At 34.9% G+C, this 14,779-nt stretch overlaps 1 protein-coding gene across 1 annotated transcript in view; it reads left to right on the top strand.

The window, feature by feature from the left end:
• The window catches only part of LOC128013307 (dihydropyrimidine dehydrogenase [NADP(+)]-like), a 46,194-nt gene extending 33,965 nt beyond the window's left edge, over positions 1 to 12,229 (top strand). Inside the window, exon 6 of the mRNA XM_052596205.1 lies at positions 12,088 to 12,229. Within this exon, the coding sequence (XP_052452165.1) occupies positions 12,088 to 12,116 (29 nt within the window). The 3' untranslated portion in view covers positions 12,117 to 12,229. The remainder of the gene's footprint in view (positions 1 to 12,087) is intronic.
• The last annotated feature ends 2,550 nt before the right edge of the window (positions 12,230 to 14,779 follow it).

Here is a 14,779-nt window from a genome sequence, read left to right as displayed (position 1 = left end):
TTTTTTATGATTTTTGTCATTTGGTTTGATTGTTGTCTGTTATGTACTGTAACTGGTCCTGGATGGATTCAAAATCCTCCCACGTATACAGTACAACTTTTAATTATTATTATAATTTTTTTTAATTTAACAAAAAATGGTTGCATATGAATGGATGAACTGACATAAATTTGGTTGTACTTCATTTTCTTAGATTGCAGAATGTCCCATATATTTGTTTTCTATTTTTTTATTGTATAGCTAGAAGCAACAGTTTGAAGTTAAAAATGTCTTGAAACATTTTTTTGTTCCAATGACAGCTTTTTGCTTCATGAGACATTAATTGATGGACTGGAGTGGTGCGGATTACTTGTGAATTATTGTTGTTTTAATCCACTATTTTTCTCTCTTTATGATGGCACCCATTCACTGCAGAGAATCCATTGATGAGCAAGTGATTATAGCATGATAATGTATGAAGTGGAAAAGTATTATGATGCTTGTATCATCAGGAAAAAAAAATGTGTGTCTGGGAGAGCTGTATTGATGATCTAAGCAAGCAAGTTAGCAAAAAGTGATTTTATATGCTGTTATTTTTTCCTACCTGCAGAGAAGACCTCAAAGCGTAAGAACAGACTTAAGCTTCAGGATGAAGAGCTGCGGTTTGCATGCTGTTTCTGAGTTCAGTAACCGCCTCTTATCTGTAGTGATTGTAGTTATTTAACCCATTTGTGTAAACACACATTGTCCTTGCAGGAAGAGACACACATTCACACTTCATACGCAGAGTATCAGTCTCACAAAAGTGTGTGTGTGTGTGTGTGTGTTCACAGCTGATAGTGATCGTATACCTGTGAGATCACAGGCTCTGACTTTTATTTCACAGACATCTCGCCACACTTCTCAAGCGCAACACACACACTCACGAAAATCCCACAGAATAACACTCTCACATTTACATTTAGTGCTCGTCTGATAGAAAACACTGCTTTTTTGAAGTGCAGTTCTGTATAAATAGACATGGGAAACTAATCTACTTCAAGAAAGCATATTTCAGTTGTTTTTTTTGTCCGACTGAACGGATGGCAAAGACAAATGATGCTTTAGAAAAACAAACACCATACTGAAAACTACCGAACTTAGAGAAAGACATCATCAAATATTCTGTTTCTCTGTTTTCCAGGCAAAACATGGGCCTTGTTAATGTAGTATTGTACAGTTCAGTGGAGTGTATTACACTACAGTGTTAGCATACAACAGGAATATTTGTGTTATTGCAGTGTGATTCAGTATCGTATAGGGTTAGTTATAGTTCAGTATAGTAGTTTAGATTTATTGTTTGTGTATAGTGTAAGTAGTTGTCCAAGCTACAAGCTGCTCATAAATGAGTTTAAATACAGTCAAGCTTTATTTATTTATTTATTTGAACCATGTGTGAAAGTGTTTAAGTTTTATCCTTAGAAGTATTTTATTTATTTTATTTTTTATTATTATTTTTAACCATGTATGAGCATTTGATTTGTTTCTTCCTTAGTTTGCTTTTATTTGATCTTATTATTTTATTTTAGAAGCTTGCTTTTGTTTTGTTTTGCTTTGCTTTGTCTTGTTTTAGAAATGTGTTTGATTTTTTATTATTATTATTATTATTATTATTATTATTATTATTATTATTATTATTCCTTAGTTCGCTTTTATTTGATATTATTATTTCATTTTAGAACCATGTGTGAGTGTTTACGTATTTTTTTTTTCTTATTGCTGCAGCTCGCTTGTAGATTTAAGTAATTGGATTAATTATTTAGCATATCGTGACAACATCATAATTTATTCAATTAACATTTTTTTATTGGAAAACCTATTTAAAAGCCCTAACAGTATAATATAGATAAGTACAGTATAGAATATAATAGTTTAGTACTTTATATATCCACGCAGCCAAAAAATTCAAAATAAAAACATAAAAAGAAGTTATGTTGGACTTAAAATTGAAGGCCTCGTCCTTTGATCTTGTTGACCTACCTAACTAAAGTTATAAAAAAATAACCTTCCTTTTTCAACTGAAATTTTCCATTTAATGGATTTTTGATTCACTCCAGCTTGTCTGTATGTGACTTGTAGTGACTGACAATTAAAAGTGCTCTGGGAGGTTCCTTTCAATAGCTGAGCAGAGCGCTGAGACGCGTGTACGTGTGTGTGTTTGTGTGAGTATTGACCTTCCTGAGAGTGCATTAGCACAGTGTCATGGAGTGGGTGGAATCAGGGCCCCTTTGAGAGCTGCAGCATGTGGCCATGGATGTGTTTGCCTGTCTGAGAGAGAGAGAGAATGTAGCGCTCTGTTATTCCCATGAGAGACCCTCACTGTGTCAGTTGTGCCCCTCCACTTATTTTCCTCTTCTTTAAAGGGAAAGTTCACCCAAAAATGAATACTCTGTCATACTCACCCAGTTGTTGTTGTAAATCTTTGTGACTTTGTCTTCTGTGACGGGCTTAACTGACTATTTATGAAATCTTATTTCTATGGAAGTTTGTTTCTGCCACTAAATAATTTTTTTAGTAATAATTGTTACAGTTTATCTTGTAATTCTGATATAAACTTGCAATTGTGAATTATACAGTCAGAATTTTGTGTTATGAACTCATATTTGTAAGAAAATGTCCGAATTCTTTTTCCTCAGAACCAGATTTTATAACTTGCAAATACAAGTTTAAATCTCAAAATTCAGAGGAAAGATGTCAGATTTGCTGGATATAAACTTGCAGATGCAGGGAAAAAAAAATCAGAACTGCTATATATATTTAGAATTACAAGAAAAAAAGTATTTTTCTTTCTTTTTTTTTTTTTTTTTTTGTCCCATGGTTGAAAAAAGCTTACATATATTTGAAAAGTTTTTTTTTTTTTTTTTTTTTTTTTTTTTTTTTTTTTTTTTTTTTAGCTTAGGCCTGACAATTCAGTATTTTTAGCATTTCTAAAAAAAAAAAAAAAAAAAGAAGTCAGAATTGGAATATGTTAACTTATAAGAAAGAAAATTTTGTAAAATGTATTTTGTGGCAGAAAAAAAGGAATTATGAATTCAGAATTCTGAGGGGAAAAAAGTAAAAATGGCAGGATATAAACTCGCAATTAAAAAAAAAATTCCAAACTGAGATAAAAAAAAAACATCACAATTGTTTATTAAATTCAAATACTTTTACTACAGTGAAAAGAGTGGATTCTTCAAAAATCTTATTTTCTTCCAAAGAAAGAAAATCATATGGATTTGAAAGAGTGAATAACCAATTTATGTATGAAGTATTCCTTTAACATTTTATCACTAAGAATTCATTCCTTCAACCCTCAGAGAAACACACCTGTGCAGCACTTTCTAACCCCTGGAGCTCCAATTTCACCTCATCTTTTCCCCACATACCCATAATGCCTCATTCTATGTGCTTGCTGTGGTGATGGTCATGCTGAAGGTAACAGAAGCGTGATCTTTCAGTAATGACAGTGAGAGAACGCCGGCACGTTTGAGTGCCGCGGTCACCCGCTGTGCGTTCAGCCACATTAGCATCAAATGCAAAAGCTCACACTCTGAGTACACACAGTTTTCCTTTAATACTTAAACAATCCTCAGAGAGTTTGGGCACAGATGCGGCGCCGCATAAAGAAGAAAAACATCTGAATCTGTGCTTCTTGCTCAGGTCATAAATGCATCTTTGCTCTTGGGAAATATGTTGAGTTTGTTTGCTTGTGTTTTCTTTTTGCTTTTTTTCATATTTGCATCTAGCTAGATCAGTGCATACGGAGCGGAGGTGATACGGTAAAGGATGCAGGGAGCTCTCGGATCTTTAATTTGCGGCCTGCCGTGTTGGACAGAGCACGGTAGAGTAGGTCTGATTAATTAAATTCGCCGGATTTCTCACTGCTGTCAAGAATACAATTTTATGTTAAATATTCTCCAAAGGGCAGGCCCTTAAATCTTCTGGGCGGAGAGCGGCAGTGGGCTGTGAACATAACCATAGGCTAACTGCTAATGATAAGAACACACAGCAGAAGAGGCATCTATAACACACTCGCTGAATCAGATTGTCAATCACTTCTGTGTCCATCAAGCCAGTAAAGAGACCAAACAGTATAGAAATATGAGCTTGAGACTCTGGCATCAGCTTGTCAGTATTCCGATTTTTCATAGACTAATTGATGGATAAGGTTAAATCAGGTTGATACATTAAATAAACATAATACGTAATAATACACTACCACTCAGAAATTTGGGATTGGTAAGAGTTTACTTGTTTATATTTTTGAGAGAAGCCTTGCTTTTTTAATTACCATAAAAATAGTAGTATTGTGATAATGTTATCACAATTTAAAATACATTTTCTATTTGAATATATGTTCAAATTAAATTTATCCCTGTAATATCAAAGCTGAATTTTCGGCATCATTACTCCAGTCTTTAGTGTCAATTGATCCTTCAGAAATCATTCTAATATGGAGATTTTGGTGCATTTCTTATTATTCTCTTTTTGTTTGTTTATTTTATTTATTTATTTATTTTTTTGATGAGTGGAAATAAATAATTATAACATTATAAACATGTTTGCTGTTACTTTTGATCTGTTTAATGCATCCTTGCTGAATAAAAGGTCATAATTTATTTTTATTTTTAAACAGTGCTGTCAAGCGATTAATCACATTCAAAAGAAAATGTGAAATTGTTTGCATAATATATGTGTGTGTACTCTGCATACTTATTATGTATATAAATACTTGTGCTGGGCAACGATTAATTAATTATTTATTTATTAATTTTTCCACGATTAATCACACTTTAATCGCAATTAATCACATTGCTATGCACAAAACTAATAATGTATTCAAAAAGTAGGCCTACTGCTATATGAACAAATGTGTACTAACGTTTGGTTTGTGAACACTTAAAACAAATAAGGTGCTTTTTACAGCAGTGTTCCTTTTACATAGCAATTTAAAATATCTATTGTAGCCTAAATCTCAACTTATAACATTAATGTAATTAAATTAAATATAAAACATGCAATTTGTCACTGCCAGGACATTAACATTTTATAGAAAATATTTTATAGTTTGACCCCCAAAGCTCGGTTCGTTTGACTAGTGTGATCGTGGGTAGGGCGCAGTTCAGTTATATATAGATCAGTGAGTGTAAGCGCTAACCGTGCCGGAGTGCAGATCTTCTGATACATGCTGCATGATTTTGTGAATATTTCTAAACAGCAAAAGCATGTTAACGCATCCCATACAACTCAAAATAAACCACAAAGTTAACAAAACGATTCACTTATAAAGTCATGATTACAAGCTCGTTGCATTCTTTTCTGTTAAAAATAACAGTAGACAATGGTTTGTGAATGTTGATGATTAGTCTAAATAATTTGATCGGGAGCATCCCCTCCTGTGACCCATGATTTGTCTGTATGTGTATTCAGAGCCAGTGAGCAACGGACTTTCATAATAATCAAAAAACTTAGTTAACGTGATAATAGCGTGTTAACTTGCCCAGCCCTAATAAATACACACACATGCATGTATATATTTCAAAAATATGTTATGTTTATATATTAAATACATTTATTTATAATATAAATTATATGAATATAAATATAGCCATTTACATGTAAACATTTTCAGAATATATACTGTATGCATGTATGTGTATCACAGTACACACACATATTATGCAAACAAAAACTTTTATTTTGGATGTGATAAATCGCAATTAATCGTTTGACAGGACTAGAATAAACCTTTGAACAAAGAAGTGTATATTGAATACCGTATATATCAATGGTCTAAAAGTCTGACATCATTAAAAATCTGTTGAAAACTTTGAAAACTTAAACAAGTAAATTTCATGATGTAGAAACGAAGAAGATTCTGCAATATTTCTTTGTCACAATCAAATGTAATTAAATGAAAGCTTTTTAAAAGAGCGTTTTTTTTTTCTTTTCTGTAATCTATAAATATATATTCATAAGTGTTGATTTATTTATGCAATGGTGTGAGTGATTTCAGTGCATGCTTTGTCCTCATTTGCATCATAATTGGATTAGTGTTAAATAAGTAAAAAATTTAGAACAGGTTACAGTACATGGCTCTGCACGTCTTAAAGTAATAATGAGTAGTTTAAGTGTTAATTACAGCACATCATCCACCCCCATGCCTTCCTTTGTGGGCGGATTTTTATAATTACAAATACCTGCTTTTGATTAGAGGTAACTGTGTATTAACTTGTTCCATAACTTTTCTGATTTCTGCAACATTATGTTGCTCCTATCCAGATAATAATAAGGGTTGTGTTCTTATTTTAAGTAACCTGTATTGAGTTTGTTGATGCAGGCATTAAGTCCATTAATAACTGAATCTGTTGGTTTTATTAAAATAAAAGTTGCTGGAAAAGTACTCACTCTAAGACCATCCAAGATGTAGATGAGTTAGTTTCTTCATCAGGAACAGATTTGGATGAATGTAGCATTAGATCACTGGATCTTCTGCAGTGAATGGATGCCATCAGAATGAGACTCCAAACAGTTGATGAAAACGTCACATTAAATTAAATTGTTCAGCTTTCACTTCACAGAGCAATAATTGATGGACTAGAGTGGTGTGGATTAATGTGATGTTTTTATCAGCTGTTTGTACACTCAATCTGACGGCACCCATTCACTGCAGAGGATCCATTGGTGAGCAAGTATTGTAATACTACAGTAGATTTCTCCAAATCTCCAGAAAGCTTTGAAAACCTCAGCCACTGTCTAGAACAGCTAGTGTACCAAGAAGCAAAGGTATATTTGAATTATGCACTTGCAGAGAAAAGTGTAACAAGTATTTTTTTCTTTTTTTTTTTTTTTATCCTTTGCTCATTCATTAATCATTATTTGAGTGAGTTTCTCAGCTGTAGGAGGCGCTGTGTTTTGTCAGTGGTGTCGTGAAGGGACATTTCTGCTGAGGTTGACACACACTTCAAAACATGCTTTGGCCTCAACTGACCACAGATACCCAGCATGCTTACAAGATCTCTGAATAATGCATCAATCCCTGACCACTAGATACTATGTTGCATCATTGTGTCCTGCGTTAAGATAAATTCAGAATTTTTGCAGTTTGCATTTAGTTTTTGTTTTTTGGCGGGGGGGGTGGGGGGGGGGGGTGTATGGGATTGGGAGGGTGGGGCGGGGGTGGTTGGGGGTTTGGTTAGCGTGTCAGCAGATGTCTTTGAGAAAGTGAAGGTTCTGTGGCCCCTGCTTTTTTCAGCAGATTCTGGCACGTTACTTTGTTTAATCGGAGCATTGTGTAAATGTAATGCCGTCATTTCATCAAAGAGAAAAGGTGAACTGATGACATTTTCCCAAATGTCAGAGTTATCTTAAGTCTTTTATTACATCACATTTAAACGAGACACGTTCACTGCCTTCTGATGCTATAATTGTAACATGAAATCAGCTATTCATAGAAATTGCTTATTATACTAATGCGACTGTCAGGAAAGACAGCGGATGGTTCTCTTTCTACCCAAAATATTTAATTATTTTAAAATATTTATATTATATATATATGTATGTATGTATGTATGTATGTATGTATATATATATATATATATATATATATATATATATATATATATATATATATATATATATATGTGCAAAAAAAATTGTGCTGGGCAACAATAAAAAAATTAAATCGTGATTAATCGCATGATTGTCTGCGATTATCGCAATTTATTGCATTGTTATGCACAAAACTAATAATGCATTCAAAAGTAGTGTATTGTGCACTTTTCTCTTTTAAAAGTACTGCTATATGAACAAAGTGCAATAACGTGTGTGTAAATTATAAATTATATCAATTATATTTATATATTATATCTGTATTCAAGGTTTATGCTTCAAACAAGTTACTGGGCAATTAATTATCCACAACAAACTAATAAAATATTGCTTCTCAAGTCAATTTAAGTTAGGTTACTTGTAATTAACATTATTATACCTTGTAATAGCTTGTGCAATTTTGCTTCTCAAGGAAATGTGTCTATATTTAAACATTTAGGCTCTTAATTTTGAAATTTGTACCAGACAATGACAAGCAAAATTGATTGAGAGTGTAAAAGTTTGGGCAATACCAACAGTAATGCATCACTGGCCTGAGCAAATTCCATTCGTTATGGAAATCCGAATATATAGATATGGAAGAGGAATATTTACAGCAAACCCAGTGAAGCTGTGCCGTTCTCTCTGGTGTTCTGCGTGAGCGTTACCCATTAGTCATTAACACAGTATGCTAATGATGGGTGTGCGTGTTTGACGTCTCCACCATGCCCTCAAGCTCCTGCTTTTCATCTATATTTTTGTCTCCTTCTCCATGACTTCTAATTCCTCTCACATCTGATTCCACATTTCGGTTTCGTCCGTGAAATACAGATCGGTGAAACCTTCTGCAGCCCTTCTGCGTCAATATCTTATGTTCTTCTGATACAAATGAACAGCTCTTGTATATTTCCTCAGCTTCAATTACCATTCCCGGCATTCTCTGTCTGCGCGAGTGTGTGTACGCTTGAGGGAGTTAGACAGGATGTTCATTATCATACCATAGGTCAGGTCTGTGTGTATTTCCCTAATTGCCTCTCCTTGTACGTGATTTTTTTTTTTCTCCTATTGCCTTTCTTCTTCTTCTTGTTTGATGATGCCAAATTCTAGGCCTCGTGTCCTGTCTGATTTCTCCGTACATCCGTCTGTGCTCGGAATTATTCATTGGAATAGCAGGTGTGACGTGCACAGGTTTAGTAAGCGCCTCGGACTGACCAAAGATGAGAAGCTTTCTCCTTCCCCTCCTCCATCCACCAAACACAGACCCTCCAGTGACCTGACAATGGTTTCTGCAAGACAACACACAACATCGACGAGGCTTGTTGTTTCCCAATAAGAAAACGAGGGTCGTGATGGAGCTTGACGCCACCTGTCAATCTTTCTCCCCCTCCCCCTCTTCTTTTTCATTTCTTTTTTCCATCGGAGCCTCATAAAAGCAAATGACTTTTTTCCGTGTTTGTAAACAGCGCAGGGGTGACAGGGTTCTACCTGTGGAGAGGCTGCAGTCGTTGAGAGTAGCTCATCCATTTCTAATGCAATTAGAGGTGTCAGTATCTCCTCCTGAGACGCGTTTCCTGCATGGCCACTGAATGTGGTTCCTCCTTCCATTTAAATCCCCTGGATTAGATTTGAGTGTCAGCTGGCAGACCTGCTAAGTGTCCCCTGACTAAGTAGACTAGAATGTGTGTCAGTATATTACATGGCTTTTCAAATGTTTTTTATTGGCTTGTGCACAGAATGGTGTCGCAGAAGATAGAGTGACTGTGTTGATGTACTTAAATTCATTTTAAGAGGTCATTTTTATTGCACCGTCATTGTGTTTCTCTACAAAAAATTTGAAACATCTTGCAGTAATATTCAGTTTGTTATTTGGTATCAATAACTAACAATGAACAAAATTGTCAATACTTTTATACGGATTGCTTTTTTTCCCAGTAATCCCATAAAAGAACCATTTTTGGTTCCCCAAAATAACCTTTTTTTTTTTTTTTAAAAAAGAACCATATTTTCCTAGTGTGAAGAACATTTTTTTAAAGGATTTTATTGGCATGGTTGGTTCAGTGAAGAACCTTTAACATGCATGAAACATTTTTCAGGTTTGCTATGGTGGAAAGGGATTCTCTAGATTAGAAAAACAGTGTCTTTTTAAGTACTGTTTACTGAAGGGTTCTATGAGGAACCAAAAATGGGTATATAGAGGTATAAAAGTGGTATAAAATTATAATGTATTATATATCTAAAATATGTGGGTTTAAAAAGTTGAATACTTAACTTTCTGTGTTTGTTCAAATCCTAAACCCTAACTAGGAGCAAATTCAGTAGATATCTTGTAATGAGAAATTTCAAGAAATCTCTTGACTTGACTTTTTTATTGCAAATCGTAGGAAATCTGACCCCAGTTTAAAACATGGTTGAGAATTTTAGATCTAAATGAGATATGTAAGAAATTACTTAGGTCTTTTACTCATAATAATAAGCCTGAGACATTAACAAAAGTCTTAGAAGCATATGCTTTCCATTTAGTTTCATTACTGTATATAGGAAACAGATAAGATGTGTAAAAAAATAGAAACATCCAATTTTTTGGATTGTTCTTTCCACAAGTTATTTGTATTATTATTTATTTTTTTTTGGTGGGAGGGGGGTGGTGGAAACCAACCCTACCGTACATCAACTACCATACATAATATCCCTTATTTTATGTTATATAGGATGCATGTGCATCTAATGTTTTTTTTTTTTCTTTTTTTTTTTTTTTTGGCTGCTGTTACGCATGTTCTGTAATATATATGGAAATGCCATTAACTTTGCATGCTTCTTCAGAGAAGATGGACTGAGACTGTGTTCCTTTAACGCGAGTCCTCCGTATCATTAATAAGGGTCATTTAGCGTGTGGGAGAGAGCGCTGGCCCGCGCTCTTTGTCTTTAGTGACACCAGCGCCAAATGAGGAGAGACAATGTCTCCCACTGATCAATGAGGGGAAAAAAAGGCTGCCAGTGAAATGAAGTTAAATCTAATGTGATAAACGGCCCCGTCTGTCAGCGGGATCAGATCAGAGGTTTTAATTTTATTCAAGACATTGCAACTCAGGTAAATAAATAAAGGGTGTAATGTAAGGAGGTGCAGCGCTCCCTAGAGAAACTCAGCTGAAATTTTAGAAGCTGAGATGCTTTTTAAGGGGGGGGGGGGGGGGGTGAAATGAAATGCTCGTTTTCACTCAATCTCCAGTTAATCTTGAGTACCTATGGATTAGTACTGCATCCTTCATAACTCCAAAAAGTCTTTAGTTTTATTATATTCATAAAAGAAAGATAGTCTGTACCGATTTTTCCCGGAAAAACATGACCGGCTGGAGGCGTGACGTGTGGGCGGAGCTAAAGAATCACGAGTGCCAGTAGGCTTTTGCGTTGAGGGCGTTTGGAAGCTGTGACATTACGGTGAGGAAAAAAACATCATCCAAAACAATCCTTGGCTAACAGTCAGATTCAGCGTATATTTATGATCCAGAATCAGATCCCGAGGCTGAAATTTAACAAGAGCAGCATAAGCAACAACGTCTCTAAGTGGTATGTACTGAAACTGTATATATTTGCTTAGCGGTTTTGGAATTTTTATTTTTTTTTAAGCTGTACATGTGGAAAGTGCAGTTTGATGACAACATCACATGTTGTTTACTTGATGTGCTTACGCGCCGACAGCTAAGTTAACAACACAGAGATATTTGAAGCAGTTTTACTCACCACATGTGGTTCCAACACACGATCGTGACCCTTTTTCGTTGGGACTGCATTATCCTTAAGAAATAAACAATGTGCAAATCCGGTGTCAAACTGGGCCTTGTTTGTAAAACAAGCATCTTCGAAATGCAGGTAACACTTGCACAACTCCGTCGATGCTCTGTAAAAATAAACTCCATCCACTGGTCCCTTAATGCTGTTTTTTTTTGGTAATCTGTGCAGGGTTGTCTTGGCCTGGCAACCAAAAACACACTTCTTTTGTGACAATTCGGTCTCTCGCTCTGATCAGTGAATGTCTCGTCTCTGCTCTGCTATACGGGAGCGCGCGCTCTTCCGGCAGAAGTGCCCTCAGGACCCGTATAAGGAAATTCCGCTCCATCTAACGTCACACAGACCCATACTCGAAAAAAACTTTCTGAAACTTGTGACAAACCGGAAGAGGTATTTTTGGAACAAAAATACTCCTTCAAACGTACAACTTAATTTTTGAAACTTTGTCCATGTTTAGCATGGGAATCCAACTTTTTAACAGTGTAAAAAACTCAGTATGCATGAAATAGCATTTCACCCCCCCTTTAACAAACATAATTTATGTCTGCTGTAGACCATCCAACCGAGATCTGAGATCTTCACATTGATCTCTTTTATTTTATTTTATTTTATTTTATTTTATTTTATTTTATTTTATTTTAATACAGTTCAAAAGTGGTTGCAGTGGATAACAATACATTTACATGATTGTTTTTGCTTGCGTCTGTGCAGAAAAAGTCATCCGGCCAATCGCATCGTGAGCAGTATCCGTCATTGAGAAAACTCTTCTCGGTTTTCACATTCTGGCCACCAGGGCATCCTTTCTGCAGAATCCGGATTGCAGTTCCTTCATGCAGGAGGCACAGTGTAACAGGTACGTGGTCAAGTCTCAGTCCAAGAAACTGTGTAGGGCTGAAGATATTGATATAGTATAGATATAAAAAGGCCATGTGGACTTTTTCATGAAAGCATTCCATGTACTTTCACAAATCTGAAAGTGAAATAGGATCTAATGATGATTGCATATTTTTAAGAGTATCACAGAAGGTTGTGCATGGAAAAAAGGACAACAATGTTAATTAAAAAAAAAGTGTATTAAAGCAGTAAAGACTCATTTTACATGTTTGATTTAAATTTTGAATTATTTACTTTTATATGCAAGTTTTTCCTCACTCTCTCAAATAGTGTATTGCTTTATAATAGCATTCATTCATATTAAAGAACATTATTCCTTTTATAAAATATAGCTCGTTAGAACCACAGCGCTGCTCGAACTCATCACCAGACCCTGGAAAAGGTTGCTTGTTGTGTGACGTCACCATAATTAATAATCAGTGCAACTCAAGTCAGAGTATGGTTGTAGTTTATGACACAATTTGTCTTGGTGTGCATTGTGTTTGTGCATTGATATGCAATTACTTTTAATTGGTACTGTCAGCCCTGCATTCGTCTCAGCTGTATACAAAGTTTTAATTAGAAAACTTTGTCCTCAATAAGATACAGTATAGTTAAGCATAATATTTAGATTGCAGATTGAAAAGTGTTTCTAAACTCTCCACATCGTGGCTTGCTTGTGTCTAGGGAGTAATCAAATAGTGAATCTGTATGCAAATTGATTCTCTATCTTTGAATAAATGCATTTACTATTTTTAAGGGTTGATTTAATGGCTTTCCCTCTCCTACCTGTTCACCGGGAACACTTGGGATCTGAAGAGCTTTTTTGCATTCAGACATTTGTCCTTTGAGTTAATATGAAAATTTAATTACAGAATAACTTGGGCTCTTGATAGAATCATAATGCTTTCAATTACAGATCCGCCGCCTTTAAAAAGCCATAATTTGTATTTCATCTTACACAATATAATCACTATTTGTGATGCTTTTCCTGCTTTAGAGATGTTCCTGCGAGCGATGAAAGGAAATGTGTTTTTGTGTTAATATTTTGGGTTTAGTAGAGGATTAGTGCTGTGAATCGTGGGGTTTGGATGTGGAAGATGAGTTTGCGTCTTTTCAAACACATCAAAGCGTCTGACTGTTGAGAGATCGCGTGCAACACGCGTCCGTCTGATTGCTGCTTCCTCTCCAGATCCTTTGCCATGTTTTATCCTCAAGGATAAAACCTGCTCAACCGGGCCTGGCTTGGTTTCGTTCTCCACACGCCTGTCGATTTCAGGTCAGGCCCGGGTCAATGGAGAACGAAGCACCTTTTGGAAAAGCATAAAGTGAATGTGCTGTAATTCGAACTGTTGCAATCAGCGAGACTTGTAGTCAGAACTGAAGTGACATGGAAGAAGTGAATGAGAGAATCAGGCTCTTCAAAAGACACGACGCGTCTCGGTGTAAACACAAACGCTGTAGGCACTCGCGCTATTGTTTCTAAGCAGACGCATCGATTCGGCGCCGCATCAAAAGTATTCTCCCAAGAACAAATAATGTAATGAAGTCCATTCATATCCTGTATTGATTTCTCCGGATCGAATAGTGTTGAACCTGTGGAGTTTTGACTTTTCATGGTTATTGAAGACAGGATATAGGATATGTCGGTACTGGAGTCTGATTTATCCCATTAACTAAGAGAATTGCGAAACCGTAAAGATAATCGTGTAGAGCTGGGGTGATACCTGCAGTCTTTCAGCTTTAAATTTCTTTAATAGTCAAGCGAATGTGTGCAGAAAAGACAAATTCTTCCATTCAAATGATGCACGGGATCCTGGAGAACAGTATATTCTTTATTAAAATCATAACTCAGAGTTGAGCGCTGTGGTTCTTCCACATTCGACATGGGTCATGGATGTCGCAGTGGCCCAGATTCGCATTGAGAAAATTGAGATTGGCATTTGGAGTTTGAGATGTTCATTTTAGCAAATCAGTTCATCAGGACGGTTCATTCTTAAAAGTACTTATTTAATCAACCTGGTTTTATAATTGAGTGATCCAAAAATGAATCATTTGAAAATTGTACATCACTAAGATTTAAGACATATTTGGATTAGAAAAATTTATTTCTAACAGGGTTATTACAGCTAACTAAAACTAAACCTGAAACTGAAATTAAATCCATAAAAAAAAAAAAAAAAAAGTTGCTTGTTATTTTATTTCTGTTGTGAAGGCGATATTTCTCATTTTAGTTTTACTAACTTAAATTAAAACCATTATAAAAAAATATTTTATAAACATCCAAAATAAAATGTTTCAGAAACTTTGTTTACATTGTTGTTGTTTTTTTACATTAATACATTGCTGTCAATTATTAATAAAAAGACCTGACAAAACAATTTTTTTTTTTTTTTTTTTTTTTGGAACGATTCATTTAGTTTCAAAAGAACATTTAAATAAAACTTTTAAAAGTGTTTGTGTTTATAGTATGCATGTTTATATTTAGTGATATTAGACCCAAAATTGTAAAAATAATAATAATAATAAA

The sequence above is a fragment of the Carassius gibelio genome, chromosome B24 (assembly GCF_023724105.1).
Source record: "Carassius gibelio isolate Cgi1373 ecotype wild population from Czech Republic chromosome B24, carGib1.2-hapl.c, whole genome shotgun sequence".
Classification (NCBI taxonomy): domain Eukaryota; kingdom Metazoa; phylum Chordata; class Actinopteri; order Cypriniformes; family Cyprinidae; genus Carassius; species Carassius gibelio.
The sequence above is the reverse complement of the archived record's forward strand: the minus strand, read 5'-3'. Positions and strand labels throughout refer to the sequence as shown.